Source organism: Oncorhynchus mykiss, chromosome 5, assembly GCF_013265735.2.
Source record: "Oncorhynchus mykiss isolate Arlee chromosome 5, USDA_OmykA_1.1, whole genome shotgun sequence".
NCBI lineage: Eukaryota > Metazoa > Chordata > Actinopteri > Salmoniformes > Salmonidae > Oncorhynchus > Oncorhynchus mykiss.
Window position 1 is genome coordinate 39,492,363 of NC_048569.1, and position 16,330 is coordinate 39,508,692.

At 43.2% G+C, this 16,330-nt stretch overlaps 1 protein-coding gene across 3 annotated transcripts in view; it reads left to right on the forward strand.

The window, feature by feature from the left end:
- Positions 1–10,278, forward strand: part of myo5b (myosin VB) — a 91,261-nt gene extending 80,983 nt beyond the window's left edge. For 2 of the 3 annotated variants that reach the window (XM_036977479.1, XM_036977480.1), the window contains exons 29-40: positions 1,710–1,804; positions 3,156–3,233; positions 3,495–3,693; positions 3,901–3,994; positions 4,134–4,283; positions 4,572–4,723; positions 4,872–4,961; positions 5,214–5,364; positions 5,662–5,956; positions 6,202–6,376; positions 6,530–6,610; positions 6,721–10,278. In XM_036977479.1, the coding sequence (XP_036833374.1) occupies positions 1,710–1,804; positions 3,156–3,233; positions 3,495–3,693; positions 3,901–3,994; positions 4,134–4,283; positions 4,572–4,723; positions 4,872–4,961; positions 5,214–5,364; positions 5,662–5,956; positions 6,202–6,376; positions 6,530–6,610; positions 6,721–6,873 (1,713 nt within the window). In that variant the 3' untranslated portion in view covers positions 6,874–10,278. The remainder of the gene's footprint in view (positions 1–1,709; positions 1,805–3,155; positions 3,234–3,494; positions 3,694–3,900; positions 3,995–4,133; positions 4,284–4,571; positions 4,724–4,871; positions 4,962–5,213; positions 5,365–5,661; positions 5,957–6,201; positions 6,377–6,529; positions 6,611–6,720) is intronic. The other variant, XM_036977481.1, reaches the window with a different exon arrangement.
- The last annotated feature ends 6,052 nt before the right edge of the window (positions 10,279–16,330 follow it).

The window sequence follows — 16,330 nt, forward strand, 5'->3', positions numbered from 1 at the left end:
ACCAGGAAGTCATTTGTTCGAATGATGAGATTACTACAGCTTCGATGGTGCTTTGCATCTGGAAGGCAGGTACAGTATGGGGAGGCGTGTCTAAGCTTAATATAGTAACGATAGCAGAACTAAGGATACACAACTGCAATGCACACAACAGCACTATATGAAATTATGCCAATATAAAAACATTATCTAGCAGGCGCCTGTTCTCTTGGCCCCAGGCATATTTTTTTCTTCTCGAGTGGATGGTCAGGGTGCCGGAACATAATTACAAATCATTTGTGGACTACACATTGACCGCAAGATGCACAAACCGATATATTTGACTAAAACCATAATAATTTCACACCTTGCTTACATTTGTATACAAGAGTGTACGATCACATGAAGTATCTTTCTATTCTGCATGGGAATACTTTCCAAAATGTAAATTACTTGGAGCTGATTTGTTGGTGTTTTTACAGTCTTTTATGTCCAACCATAAAACATACAAATAAATAAAATAAAAATGTTTTGGTTAGCAGATGTTATTGCGAGTGTAGCGAAATGCTTGTGCTTCTAGTTCTTGACAGTGCAGTAATATTTACCAAGTAATCTAATAATTCCCCAACAACTACCTGAGGGTAAAATCTGGAAAATAACAATACCTAGCTTTTTGATCTACAGAACTCATTTGGAAGCTGTTTCCGTAACGTGACAAAGAAAAATCCTGAACGTTCGTTTAAGGATCGCTGATATACTTTTCTTGTTTGTGACTCATGTGGGTTGAAGGTCAACAGGATTATTATCATTATGCAGCGCAATTGAGTCAAGCCAGCCAGTGATGGAAAAGCACGTGATAGTCTTGCACTGTATGCTATGGATTCCAGTGACCTGTATCTTACCCAAACAAAACACTGGAATATTTAATCAAATGTTTCCAGTTGGATTTAGACAGAGGTTCAGGCAGACAAGCATGTAACTGGAGAGGTCTCATTATGAGACATATGAGAGAGACTGGCCTCCGTGCCTGACCTCCAACTGGAACTGAGAATGACAGAGTCTGACAGATCAGCCCTTACACTGCAAAAATCCAGCGCGGCATTCACCTGTAGTTATGTCCTCCTGAAGAGAGTTCCGAATATGATCCCCACTGCTGTTAAACACCGTGGGTAGCCAGGCGTTTGGTATGAGAAGGGAGTGCCTCAGGACAGGAGAGCAGAGAGAGAGCATGGTGTGCGGGAGGCAGCAGAACAGACAGCTCTCATTCACTCAGGCGTTTCCACTTCTACCCCCTCACACCTCTTCCCCCCCCCCCCCCTCACATCTAGGTAATATTTCAGATACTCCTGAGCTGCACTCTCCCAGTCCCACCTGCTAGGCTAGTGGAGGATATGCCTTGCGTGTCATACTCCTTAGAAGGGTGGTGATTATGACTCCACTGAGATGGCCTGTCGCTCTGATTCTTCCTTTCCCAACTGTTGAAGCTGATTAGTTCAGGTGCAGATATTAGAGAGGCGCTGGCCTGTAATATGGAAGTATGTTGAGGGCAGCTCTACTACAATATGGCCTATGACTCAGGTTTATGAGTGTGTGTTAAACACGGACTAGTTTTGACCTAAAGAGGGAAAGAGACAAGTCGGATGAATGTCATTACCTTATAAAGCAGTCCCACGGGTTTTACTACCTCTTCAAGGGCATCATAAATTGACCTCCATGCCCCCCTCTCTCCATAGGAAACCAATAACTTGCCTGAATGGACCAACAGCAAGAAGCCCATAGACAAGGAGGAGGCTCTGAGGTCCTATCATGGACTCTGTGAGTCTAAGAAGTAAGTGTCTTTACCTTATATTGGAAGTACAGTAATCCCCACAGGCCAGTGTGTGTTCCGTCTTTTTTTGTGTTTTTTTTGTCATACCCACTGGCGCACAGAATGTTTTTCAATGTAAATATCACATTTATACTTCTGGATTGACAGGGTGAAATGGAAATGAGGATGGTTATCATTCCATGTGACTACATCAAACTGTTGCCAGTGCTACTATTGTTTTGTCCAACTAGAAATTGCCTAGAGACCTCCACTACTGTACTTCTATGTCCGGCGCTTAGTCCAACAGACACAGTGTAGCTACAGTATGCTCAAGGTGACAGACCACATCAGATCACCTTTCTAATCGAAAATGTCCCAATCACTTTGACGGTATAATGACATATTAATGGAAAACTGCCCTGCTTTTGATTCCACCCTTATTTATTTATTTTACCTTTATTTAACTAGGCAAGTCAGTTAAGAACAAATTCTTATTTTCAATGACGGCCTAGGAACAGTGGGTTAGTTAACCCACTGTTCTAGGCCGTCATTGAAAATAAGAATCTGTTCAGGGGCAGAACGACAGATTTGTACCTTGTCAGCTCAGGGATTCGAACTTGCAACCTTTCGGTTACTAGTCCAACGCTCTAACCACTAGGCTACCCTGCCGCCCCTATTGAAATTGACACAGTAAAATCTTTCCTATGCCATCTACCTTCATGGCCCTCTGTCATCATCAATAACAGAACCCTCAGACAGTCAGTGAGTGACGGGACTTAGATAGCACTCAGATTGCCAGGGAGGAAAGACATTTGTGCTGCTCATAATGAGCCACTCGAAGCACACCGATTTATCTCGATCCAAAGCAATCTTCCTTTGACCCGCGATCTATTCCTGTTTTTTTTTTTTTTATATCTTTCATTCTGTGTCCCGGCCCGGTTTGAGAGACCTAGCCAAAATGCCAGGGTGATTTGAACACCTCTGTTGTGTCTGCAGAGCAGAACCTTTGAACCCGGAGCTATTTGTTAGACGTCCTCATTATGGCAGAATGCAGATAGATGGCAGTAATGAGAGGCAGATGCTGATATAAGGACACTCTCTCACCGTTATCGGGTTTTAAAAGGGTGATGTTAGTGTCTGTCTATCTGTCTGTTGTGTGAGAGCTTCTTCCTATGTCAGCTATAGGATTTTAACTGAATCTCTGGTTCTGCTCTACCTCTCTGTGGTGCTAACTCATATTGCTCTGTTCTGTTTTCTCCTGTCCATTTTTGTTTCACTTCCTCCTGTCACGCCTTTCTTCTTGGCATCTCTCTCTCTTTTCCTCTATCTCTCCGTCTCGCTATCTCTATCTCTCCTGGCTTGCCGCCGGCAGCAAAGCTTCTGACTGGGGTTATTTGAATGAAGATGGCGAGCTGGGCCTGGCATACCAGGGTCTAAAGCAAGTGGCCAGGTTACCTTCTGCTTTCCTTCTCTACTTACTGCCTTCCTGTTTTATCCTCTCCCCCGTTCCTATGCCTAAAAGAGGCACAAACTGTGGGGGTTAAGATGCGAGTTAATGAGCTATGAAACCATACTTAATACAGTAAGTCTCCACACTATGGTACCGCAATGCTACAAGTTAGACGTTTGGTAAGGTTCAGTCAGCTTCAGGCTTATTGTAACCATCCCCTCTCTCCTCCTTCCTGTCTCCCCCTCTCCTCCTTTCCCCCAGGCTGTTGGAGGCCCAGCTCCAGTCTCAGGCCAGGAAGCACGAGGATGAGCTGGAGGCGTTCCGCACCCAGATTGAGCTGCTAAGGGACGACATAGAGAAGAAGCAGGAGATGCTAAACCACACCATGTCTCTGTCCCCTGAGGCCCAGGTGGAATACAGCGTCCAGCAGGAGATCACCCGCCTCACCAACGACAACCTGGTGAGAACACTGCAACCAGGGTGCTACTCTAGGACTCTCAACCATACTATTATGATCCAAAAGACAAAACTGATCCTGTATCAGCAGTCCTACTCTGAGACTCTTTGTGAATACAGGCCCAGGGGCACCTATTGGAATGGAACAGCCCAGAGCTCTGAAAGTTAGTTAGTGTAGAGTTGACCATCTTGAATGTTTTTGTTACTATAGGACTTAAAAGAGCTTGTGGAGAAACTGGAGAAGAACGAGAGGAAGCTGAAGAAGCAGCTGAGGATCTACATGAAGAAAGTACAGGAGCTGGAAGGTGAGAGACCTGGAGCTCCTAATGAATTCTGTAGCCAATTCATTTATTGGTCTCACTAAGCTGTAGTGAAGGCCAAAGGGACACACTGTATGATGGTTGTTGCGGTATCAGTGACCACTTTGTCCTCTGCTCTGTCCAGTGTCCGTGACTGCAGCAGCATCCCAGTCCACCACAGCCAAACCAGAGATGACCCGTCAGGTGACTGTCCAGCGCAGAGAGAAGGACTTTGAGGGCATGCTGGAGTACTACAAAGAGGACGAGGCCCTGCTGGTCAAAACGCTCATCACCGGTACGACGTGGCGGCAGAAAGTCGGCTCATCACACAATATGACAGCATCCCAAGTACAAACACCTGTCAAGTCCAGAGCGTATCACTATATTCTCAAATCCACACGATGACTGCAATGATTACTGAAATTAGTGGAGGAACCTGTTCCAGGACACATCACTCTCTGTTATAGAAATGGAATGTCACTGTAATGTCATTGGAATAACTTATTGTAATGCAGTGTTAATGTAATGTTATTGTGATAACAGTGTTATTGTAATAACTAAGATGTGCTGTTTGGTGTTCCAGACATGAAGCCCCATGCTGTATCAGCAACAGTGCCCTGCCTACCGGCCTACATCCTCTTCATGTGCATCCGCCATGCGGACTACATCAACGATGACCAGAAGGTCCACTCTCTGCTCACCTCCACCATCAACGCCATTAAGAAGGTCCTCAAGGTATAGATACAGAGTTGTGTAGACTTCACTCACATACTTTAACGCGGTGCACAGTCTTTGGAAGTAAGTTGCGAGGAACGCTCGGTCAGAATAGAGTACAGCGACTCTGGTATTTGAACATTCTTTTCATTTTGCAATGCCTCTGCAGAAAAACAATGATGACTTTGAGATGACCTCCTTCTGGCTGGCCAACACGAGCCGTCTGCTGCACTGTCTCAAGCAGTACAGTGGAGATGAGGTGAGCCTTTGAACGATCAGAGATCATTCTGCTTATTATGAACTGTGACGAGATGCTAGAAAGGATGCTCAGTACTGTAGCTGGTTGAAATAAGGGGTAGATTGTCTGACATTTAGACAGTCTGACGACTCCTTGATTCCTCTCCACGCACAATGCATTTTACAGATGTGCAGACTGACATACACTTGCTTTAACCTACTCTACAAATCGTAGCTCTCTACGACTCTCATTCCTTTCTTGCTGTTTTCCCAGGCGTTTATGACTCAGAACACGGCCAAGCAGAATGAGCACTGTCTGAAGAACTTTGACCTGGCAGAGTACCGCCAGGTGCTGAGTGACCTCTCCATCCAGATCTACCAGCAGCTCGTCAAGGTGGCAGAGCATGTGATGCAGCCCATGATCGGTGAGGCGCTGGGGCAGCTCGGTGGGCAAGAACTGTATGGTCCAGAAGTTGGAGACAATGGACTTGGAAATTGACCAACTGTTTCTTCATTCTGGGTTGATTGTACCGCTGTTTTGTTTTGACATTGTGTAAAAAAATATATGTTTTAAATCCCTTATTATACTGATCTATATTTTCCACAGCTGAATGTTTAGTTCAGTACTTAGGTTTCCTAAAAGAAGAAAAGTGAACCAATGAAACCTATAGATATGAATGAGTTAACGCAATGTTCATTATCTCCTCCCTTCAACTGGGCAGTGTCGGCCATGTTGGAGAGTGAGTCTATCCCCAGCCTTGCGGGAGTGAAGCCCATGGGTTACAGGAACCGCTCCTCCAGCATGGACAAGGACGAGGAGGGCCCAGGGAGCTACACCCTGGAGGCCCTGATCAGACAGCTGGGCCAGTTCCACGGGGTGATGGGCGAGCACGGCCTGGACCCAGAGATAGCAGGCCAGGTGATCCGGCAGCTGTTCTACAGCATCAACGCTGTCACCCTCAACAACCTGCTGCTCAGGAAAGACGTCTGCTCCTGGAGCACTGGCATGCAGCTCCGGTATGTTTGTTTATTTATGTGTGTGTGTGTGTGTGTGTATATATTACACACATACAGAACCATGCTGGGGATATTATATGTAACTAGGGACTGACCAGGAAAAGGCCCTTAATGCTACATACAGTATAGCTAAGAGGAGCACTCAGTACTGTTAGAGAGAGAACGTAGCATAAGGGTTTGATTTATGACCTGTCACTGAAGAGGTGGGTCTGTATTACTAAGTGTCTTTCACTGGGATTGGTCAGGTACAACATCAGTCAGATGGAGGAGTGGCTTCGGGGGAAGAACCTCCACCAGAGCGGGGCAGTGATTAACATGGAGCCCGTCATCCAGGCCGCCCAGCTGCTTCAGGTCAAGAAGAAGACGTCCCAGGACGCCGAGGCCATCTGCTCACTGTGTACCGCTCTCACCATGCAACAGGTACACTCATACACCTGTTACAGAAACCTGTTACGAGCCTGTTGCACATCACCAATCATTGAGCACCGGAACGCCCCTCACAACTCCGTCTCAAAGTTCACAGGAAGAGTGACGTGTCTTCATATACTAACCAGTGTCCTATTGGTCATACAGATTGTGAAAATCCTCAACCTCTACACCCCGCTCAACGAGTTTGAGGAAAGAGTCACTGTGTCCTTCATCAGAAACATCCAGGTAACAACTCTCTGTCTGTTATAATGAGTGATTGAAACCACTTCCAGTCTAATATAATCTATTTTCCATGTCATTTATTCATGTTTTTTTATTTATTATCTTGTCCTCAGAATCGTCTGCAGGAGAGGAACGATGTCCCAATGCTCCTGGTGGACACCAAGCACACCTTCCCTGTCCTATTCCCCTATACCCCCTCAGCCCTTAGCCTGGAGACCCTTCACATCCCTGCCAACCTCAGCCTACACTTCCTCACTCGAGTCTGAGGCTTCAGCGAGGCCTACCACAGGCCTGGTTCTTAGCAAGGAGAAGCAGAGCCCAACGGAGCTCCCTCTAACCTGGGTAGCTTTCAGTTGCTCTGCTAAACAGCAGAGGGTGCCAAGTCTACAGCACTCAATGGAAGGCAAAAGAACCTTCCAGCTGACCAACAATGGATGCTGTCAAGCTTCTGTCTGTGTAAATCCAGCAGAATGTGTCAAGTCATTCTTTATAGCTGTCCACAACTGCTTCCTCTATTTGGCGTCTTCTACAGTGGGCTATTGAGATGCTGTGCTTCCTCAGTTCTGTCCCATACAGTCAAATGTATTTTCATTCGCTGTAAGTCGTCTCTCTATGGTAAGCCGACTGTAAATACATTCCTCTTAAAGATGAATTGAATCTGTGTAAATGTGTGCTCTCACTTCCATTGACAAGGTATTGATTCCCAGTTAGCCACTCAGCCAAGCATTGTGTCCTGTTTTATTTATTGTACAGTAGGCAGTGGTCTACCGTGTCAGTCTGGCTTCCTCATGATGAGTTAATTGTAGCCTCACTCGTCTTTACACCCTGTCAATGGACAGCAGATCAGACTCGGGAGCACCCCTGCATTGCAGTGACTCTGTTTGTGACTCACACTCTACACGCAGCACTGCTGCTCTCGATCCTTCCTCTGCCTTGAGGAATCCTCAGTCTTCAGAGCCCTTCTCTCGCTGAGGCTCGAGTTTGATCTTATATAATCTCTTCTGTGTTCAGATCAGAGCACACCGTCACACCATCTCCTACTACACGCTATGGTCCAGGAAGTCTGAAGCGCTCAACAAATCTCTCAACAGAGAGATTAGTTGTTTTTACGCTGAATTCAATTCAAATTAATTGAACCCGTATGATCTCTGAATCAGGAGAAGTGAAGGCAAGCTTTATGTAAGTGGGGTAGATCCATGTGTTTGTGAAGACTAGGGTTGAGTAGATGGGCGAGAGAGCACTTGAAAATGGGACTGGAGAGTCTCCTGTACTGAGTAAGGAAATAGCCATTCCTGCAGGACAGTCTTAGCCTGGTTTCAAATCTGTTTGTGCGGTCTTGCCAACTCCTGCATGGCATGACAATGACTGGCAGGAGTTGGCAAGACTGCACAAACAGATCTGGGGCCATGCTAGGTCTGCTGCAGGACAGAGGGATTAACCCTTTACACTTGTGGGAATTGGCATATGGATAGGGCTAAATTGAAATGTTTCTCACAGAAGACATATGGAAAGCATATGCATAAGCATGGTAGCAATTGAAAGGGAACAGTTTGGATGTTATGGGGAAATTATTAGACCAAAGTTGAAGACACAACCTGACACACTGTAAGACTGAATCCAAACATTACACTGTCGATTGGATGTGCATTTTACATTTACTGTACATTTTGCCACATTTGTTGATAACGAAATCTGAAAATACTCTGGATACATTCAGTAACATGAGAATATTCCCTGGAAAATGTGGGGTAGGTGCAACATAATACCAAACAAACGACAAGGGTTTGAGTGGGAGGACTAACTGGTTTCCCTCACTCAGACAACGAAACGTTTTGCTAAAGTTTCCCAATTAGCAGGAGGGATGGGGGGTCAACTTCTTGTTGCACGCGGTGCTCAAGTTCAGAACGGCTGTCAGTCAAAATCCTACAGAGCTGTGAAGGGCAGAGCCAGAGCTCGGATGTAATGTATAGCATGCTACTGTACATCCACTGCATTCCAATTTAGGTGCTTATCAGTGCCCAAATCTGCCATTTCTACAACCCCGCATACTGGTACGAGTGTAAAGGGTTAAAGGTTAAGTGGAAGTGAGAGATTGTTCATTAGTAAGTGAAAAGGGAGAAAATTAGAAGTGACATTGGATGGGAACGGGAAGAGCCACACAGCTATCAAAGACTACTGATGAGAGAGGAAGAATGAAACCTGACTTCCAATAATGACTACATTTTGAGCCCAAGTAATCGAAAGCGGCATTTGTCTGATTTGTTGTCGTTTCCTTGGACTGCTGCCACAGTTGTGAAGCAGAGAGCACGTGGAAGGTCAAAGTAACTTCATGACGATACTTGGAGAGCACTGTATCTCAAAGTTAAGACTGCGAGCGTATCCGCTCCATGAAACTGAAGTAATAAATAACAGATCGTGTCTGCAACTCCACTGTTTCCGCACCGGCTATTCCTATTGGATAGAAAACACATACTGTTGTTGGGCCTCTGAAGTTTTAAGCTCGTCATCAAATCACGTTCAGAGATATCAGAGCAGCTTTTACTAGAACAAAGCCTGTGTGGGGAAAGGTCTCTAGCTACTAATGATGCCACTAACATGTACAGGACCATCTTTGATTCACCTTGTGCTTGTATTTTGTTTGGAATATGTTAATGTGTTTATTTTAGTTATTTTTTATTACTGTTGAGAGTTTATGGTAAAGGGAGCAGGCTTTTTCTAACACTACTACTCGCTCATTTTGAGTGTCATTCCTATTTCTGTTGTATGTTTTGTAGTGTGGTTATATAACTTGGTCTTCTGTCGATTTTGTGCCATTATAGCAGAGTTTCAGATGCAGGTTCCTATAACATCATTTCTGCTACTCTCACTTGATATTGCTTATGTTAAGACTGGAAGTTCAGTATTTTTCACTGCATTCCTCTTTATGTCATAACTTACGATCATATCCATTATATCATGAGGCTATACACCGAATAAAATATTTCACAGGGGCCACATCCCCAGAGAGGCCTTCAGTCTATGGGCCATGTGTGCCATAATAACAGTTAGAAAACACAAACAATGCATACATTTAACAATGTCGTAATGTTCATCGATATAAAAATAGAGTCGCACACTCCAAATATAAACTCCCAGTAATTTATTGGGTAAAATCATTGATGAAATTGAACTGGAGTCGAGGCCCTGGTGTGTGATTAGAGTATGGATGCCAGCGTTCATACATTGATTGATGTGTTGTCCTTAATTGAAGCTCTTTCTAAAGCAGTGGTCTTGTCCTAAAGTTGAATCTTGATGTGGACTTTATAGAAGTGTGTTTGATTGTATGCAGATTAGTACATGTTGCACAGTATGCATATGGTGACATGGACACATTTATTCTGCCAACATCTCATTGAATGATCAAGGATTGTGAATTATTTTTAGATGAAGCATTGAAAGGCCACAATGATCTGGTTTTGTGGATGAGTAAATGATAAGCAAATACATATGACAATGTTTTGTATGGTCAGGGTGATGTACGGTTTTCCATCTTATATCTGTATAATTAGGAAATGTATTTAGTCATTGGGGGGGAAATTAAAATAGTGTATTGACTCAGTTTGAACAAAATGTAACCTCACAATCTTTCTTTGAAAAAAATGTTGTAAAAATGAAATAAAATGTTCAATTTATATTTTGTGTTGTGAATTGTGGTTTACTACTGTCACGTTAATGTTGCTCAAACAGAAGGAGGATCGAACAAAGTCACTGACAACAGCCAAAAGGAAACGTGGTGTTTTAGGAGGGGTTCTGAACGAAACTCGTGGGGGTGTCCACGGAAAGTTAACTAGCAACAACAACTGGAACCAAAAAGACACCCACCATGAGAACCCACTAAATTTGCCCAAGAACAGGAAAACAAAATTAAAACCCCCACCAGGACGTAAACCAAAAAAGTGGAACAAAACAAAATCAGTTTCTAGAAATCCAATTTGGAGAGCCAACTAAAGGTGTTGACCCTCCACATCTCTCAAGACAACCGGAGTACTGGGCCAGCCGCTCTTAAATATCAGCTGTGCCAGCACAGATCAAACACTTCATGAGATGACAAATCAGCACTGGTGTACGCATACTGACATCAATCGGTTATAGCTATATATATGTGCTAAAGTCCAACCTCAAAACATAAATGGAAAAACCAAAGCCTGTTCACTATCAAAAAAACATTTCAGATGTGATTACAGAATTGCATACATTATCTGCTGTGTGGGATTGCCCTGGGGAATGTTTTAAACTACTCCAAAGGCTATTAGTTAAGAGTAACTGATGTTACTGTTTTGTAATAACACAACTACAGCCCTGCAACCACTTGGTGTCTGTGGGTATTGGTGGAATGGCAGTCTCCCCTTCTTCCTCTCACACAGACACCTTCATTTCACACAAACACCAATACACGGACAGAGCCGATGTGTGAAAGTGTCTCGTGTGGTAGCAGACCGGTTGTGTCTATAGCTAAGCAGCTGTCACTGAATGGCTGTCTAGCTCCGTGTCCGTGGTTACCTTCAGTCTCTCAGGTGGGTAGTAACTCTGCTCTCAGAACAGGCTAATCAGCGAGGAAATGATAGGTAGTGTTGCATGGTTGTTTGGTATGTTTTGTTTTAAAATATATTTGTACGTTTTCGGTATGTTTATTGGATCGAGAACGATAGAGGTTAACCCTTCTACAGCCCTGTGGAAATTAATTAACATATCACAAAAATCCCCATCAAAATCTGTTTGTTTACTTAAAGGCAGGAGAGGGAATGCTGACAGAACAGTGGGTCTGATTCAAATCCATGCTGGCATCTGTACATCGTACATGTACTCCAGAACACACCACGTTATGTTCAGTTTGACAGTAAGGCTGACGTAGACAGGTTGACCTCCATTGACATAACCACCAAAAACATCTCTATTGTCTGCCAGTCTTATTACAAATTACAGCTTTCTGGGTTAAAGCAGGTTTTGGTAGGTTTACATCAATGAAAGTGTGTCTCACACAAATGTGTTGTCAAATGGACCTCTATGGTTCATCTTTGACTCCGAGGATGACTCAGTATCTCTCTGCCTCCGCCTGCACCAAAAACACTAAGCTGTATGATTAGAACAGACTTGAGACATTGTGAGATGACAACATCCACTCTACATTTGTGAATGTTGAACACAATTACAGTGACATAAGGAGGTGGATTTCTTGACCAATTAGTCAAAAGATATGCAGGTGAAAGTCATTCAGTTGAGTTTTATAGGCAAAAACACTTAGTTACCTCTGCAACCAGGTCTACCTTTGTTACAGAATATTGCAAAACAGTTTGTTGATGTTGAGTGCAACCTTGGTTAGAGAAACAAGCAAAAGGAAGCAGGAAGCTCTCAGAGTTGCTGTGCAGCGGAGAGATTCATGTGGCTGCCACAGACATAGGTTCAAAGAGTTGCTTATTTTGGTGTGGCTTCACTGGAAATGAGCCAAACAATAGTAGTATGAGCTCACAGTCTGCCTTCATAGTGGAGGTGGAGGATATATCTGAAGGTTGAGGTCAGAGGTGGCTTAAGCAGCACTTTACTGAATCTGTTTACATGCTTGATGGGGATGTTTTAATTGTGTTTGGTTAAAGATGCACTCTCAAACTTTTGTATAATTTCAGCCAGTAGTTCTGAAAGTGCTGCTCATGAGTCAATAGTGGTCCCTGTTTTTTGTGTACCATGTCATCCATTTCGTATGATATGCTACGTCGGGCTAAAAAATATATACTGTATATATTTATATTCATATGATGTTACAAATTTATTGTGCTTAAGATCCTGGAGTGCATCTTTAAAGGTCGACTGCACTTCCTGATTTGACCTTGTTTTAGATTTGTTTAATTAAGAAATGCTGAATTCATACTGAATTCAAAGTGAGTCGGTTTCGGTGTGTGGTTTGATGTGGGTGTATCCTGTGTGTGTTTGCAGGTGGGAAAACTTAGCCAAATAATTTAACCAATTAGCACCAGCCGGCTGGTGTGCACTGGCAAAATAGGTTTGACTTTGGATATACGATATCTGAGGCTAGTTTGGGACCGTCAATAAAATTACACAATGTAAATGAGACAATATTTTAATGTTGCACATCTATTAGTTGTCTCAATAAATGCTTTAAATATTTGAAAATGAATTTCTACAATTTAGTTAGTTTGAGGTTAAGTCATTGAAATTTGGAGCTATTGACCTTTTAATGTATTGTTCCTTGTACATCCTTTACTGATGGGGCCTAACTTGCCCCATAGGGATGTTGAATGTACAACCAAATTGACCATGGGCATTACAATCGAGTCCAATGCTGCTGCGCTTCAAATGTATGATTACTTGGGTGCTGCCAGCTGTGGGCATCTGAGCAGGATTAAAATAAACCCAACCCAAGGAAAACTGTTACGGTACCCTTCATTCAGTAACATACCATTTTATCATATCATCTCTCAAATCTCAGTTTTGGACGAGGTTGACTTTATGACAAATTATCCTATTTACACATTGTAGTCCATTTTTAAACAAGAATACATGTTTCATATTGATGCCACATAGGCCATTTTCAAAATGAAAAGTAGCTTTTTAGGGACAGTTGCTCTTTGATTATGTGATATTATTTAGGTTTTTGCGGTTGCTTTTCAATACATTACTACAGACTCTTTTCACCAGCACACAGGGACCATGCATCATCCTTTACCCACAAGCACTAAGTAGTCTCAACACTCAGTCAAAGGATGAGGATTTAGACACCCCCGAGAGACTACAAAACAGACGAGAGAACAGTTCCCCAGGCCTTGTGGAGCTCTATAAAACCATGTGGTATAAAACCACAGCAGATGATGTTTGTGAGATGAGTGTAGAGATAATGCCGCCAGCTTGTGGTTTCAGGCAAGGCGGGGCAGGCTGGTTGGTTCCTCAGAACTCCGTAGAATCAGATGTGTACCAACCAGGCTTTACGACGCATTGTAGAGAATGGTGTGCTGCTAGGCAAGTGTTAACTAACCTTTGACCCTTCTCATAACCATCTCCCTTTACCTAATGCAGGTATCAGTGTAACACAGGCAATCACAGGCTTTGATAAACAGCTACAGTGGGGAGAACAAGTATTTGATACACTGCCGACTTTGCAGGTTTTCCTACTTACAAAGCATGTAGAGGTCTGTAATTTTTATCATAGGTACACTACAACGGTGAGAGACGGAACCTAAAACAAAAATCCAGAAAATCACATTGTATGATTTTTAAGTAATTAATTTGCATGACATAAGTATTTGATCACCTACCAACCAGTAAGAATTCCAGCTCTCACAGACCTGTTAGTTTTTCTTTAAGAAGCCCTCCTGTTCTCCACTCATTACCTGTATTAACTGCACCTGTTTGAACTCGTTACCTGTATAAAAGACACCTGTCCACACACTCAATCAAACAGACTCCACGTCTCCACAATGGCCAAGACCAGAGAGCTGTGTAAGGACATCAGGGTTAAAATGGTAGACTTGCACAAGGCTGGGATGGGCTACAGGACAATAGGCAAGCAGCTTGGTGAGAAGGCAACAACTGTTGGCGCAATTATTAGAAAATGGAAGAAGTTCAAGATGACGGTCAATCACCCTCGGTCTGGGGCTCCATGCAAGATCTCACCTCGTGGGGCATCAATGATCATGAGGAAGGTGAGGGATCAGCCCAGAACTACACGGCAGGACCTGGTCAATGACCTGAAGAGACCTGCTCAAGCCAGCGCATGTCCAGGCCCGTCTGAAGTTTGCCAATGACCATCTGGATGATCCAGAGGAGGAATGGGAGAAGCTCATGTGGTCTGATGAGACAAAAATAGAGCTTTTTGGTCTTATCTCCTCTCGCTGGGTTTGGAGGAAGAAGAAGGATGAGTACAACCCCAAGAACACCATCCCAACCGTGGAAACATCATTCTTTGGGGATGCTTTTCTGCAAAGGGGACAGGACGACTGCACCGTATTGAGGGGAGGATGGATGGGGCCATGTATCGCAAGATCTTGGCCAACAACCTCCTTCCCTCAGTAAGAGCATTGAAGATGGGTTGTGGCTGGGTCTTCTGATGTATCAAATACTTATGTCATGCAATAAAATGCTAATTAATTACTTAAAAATCATACAATGTGATTTTCTGGATTTTTGTTTTAGATTCCGTCTCTCACAGTTGAAGTGTACCTATGATACAAATTACAGACCTCTACATGCTTTGTAAGTAGGAAAACCTGCAAAATCGGCAGTGTATCAAATACTTGTTCTCCCCACTGTATGTGTTTGTGGTTGTTGAGTCAATTAGACCATGCCTATTTCAATCTTATCTTTCAAAAACAGTCATTTCTGAATATTTAGGCAAGTTAGCTGGCCAACTCCTTGATCCTGCTTTGTAATCTCTTGTAAGATGTTGCCCCTCAATGTAAACAGTGCAAAAGCCAATGAGTGTCGAGAGGAATAGGATTCTTCCCCTTCCCCTACATATTTTTAAAATCTTTCTTCTACATCAAACTCAGCATCAGAACCACAGCTGCCACCCACAGACGCATTCGCTCACACCAACATCTACCTTCCACCCACGGGCACCCGCAGGTACCAAAAACACACACAGATCCATCACCTTCCCTCCAATCCTCCAGATCTAGGTTGTTATTCTCTCTAATGTTAAATCCTGATAAACACATTAGGTATTTTATTTATTTATTAGGGATCCCCATTAGCTGCTGCTAAGGGATCCAAACACATTAAAGCACTTACATCACACAAAAGATAAAACAGTACATCATATAACATTATTACACCACTACATATCTACAATACCATCATACAACAATAATACAATGTACGTGTGTGTAGAGTGCATGTTTATGCGTGTGTCCAGTGGTGTAAAGAACTCAAGTAAAAATAATTTGAAATGCTACTTAAGTAGTTTTTTTGTGGTATCGGTACTATACTATTTATATTTTTTAACTACTTTTACTTCACTACATTACAAGAAAATAAAAAACAATGATAATACAAATCTTGAAGTTAGGATTAGCCCGTCAATAGCAGAAGAATATAACCTGGATATTGGATGAGTATCCACACAACAATACTACAATGTACACTACCATTCAAAAGTTTGGGGTCACTTAGTGAAGAGGCGACTCCGGGATGCTGTCCTTCTAGGCAGAGTTGCAAAGACAAATCCATATCTCAGACTGGCCAATAAAAAGAAAAGATTAAGATGGACAAAAGAACACAGACACTGGACAGAGGAACTCTGCCTAGAAGGCCAGCATCCCGGAGTCGCCTCTTCACTGTTGACGTTGAGACCGGTGTTTTGCAGGTACTATTTAATGACGCTGATAGTTGAGGACTTGTGAGGCGTCTGTTTCTCAAAGTAGGCACTCTAATGTACTTGTCCTCTTGCTCAGTTGTGCACTGGGGCCTCTTACTCTTTCTATTCTGGTTAGAGACAGTTTGCGCTGTTCTGTGAAGTGAGTAGTACACAGCGTTGTACGAGATCTTCAGTTTCTTGGCAATTTCTCGCATGGAATAGACTGACGAGTTTCAGAAGAAAGGTTTTTTCTGGCCATTTTGAGTCTGTCATCGAACCTACAAATGCTGCTGCTCCAGATACTCAACTTGTCTAAAGAAGGCCAGTTTTATTGTTTCTTTAAATCAGAACAACAGTTTTCAGCTGTGCTAACATAATTG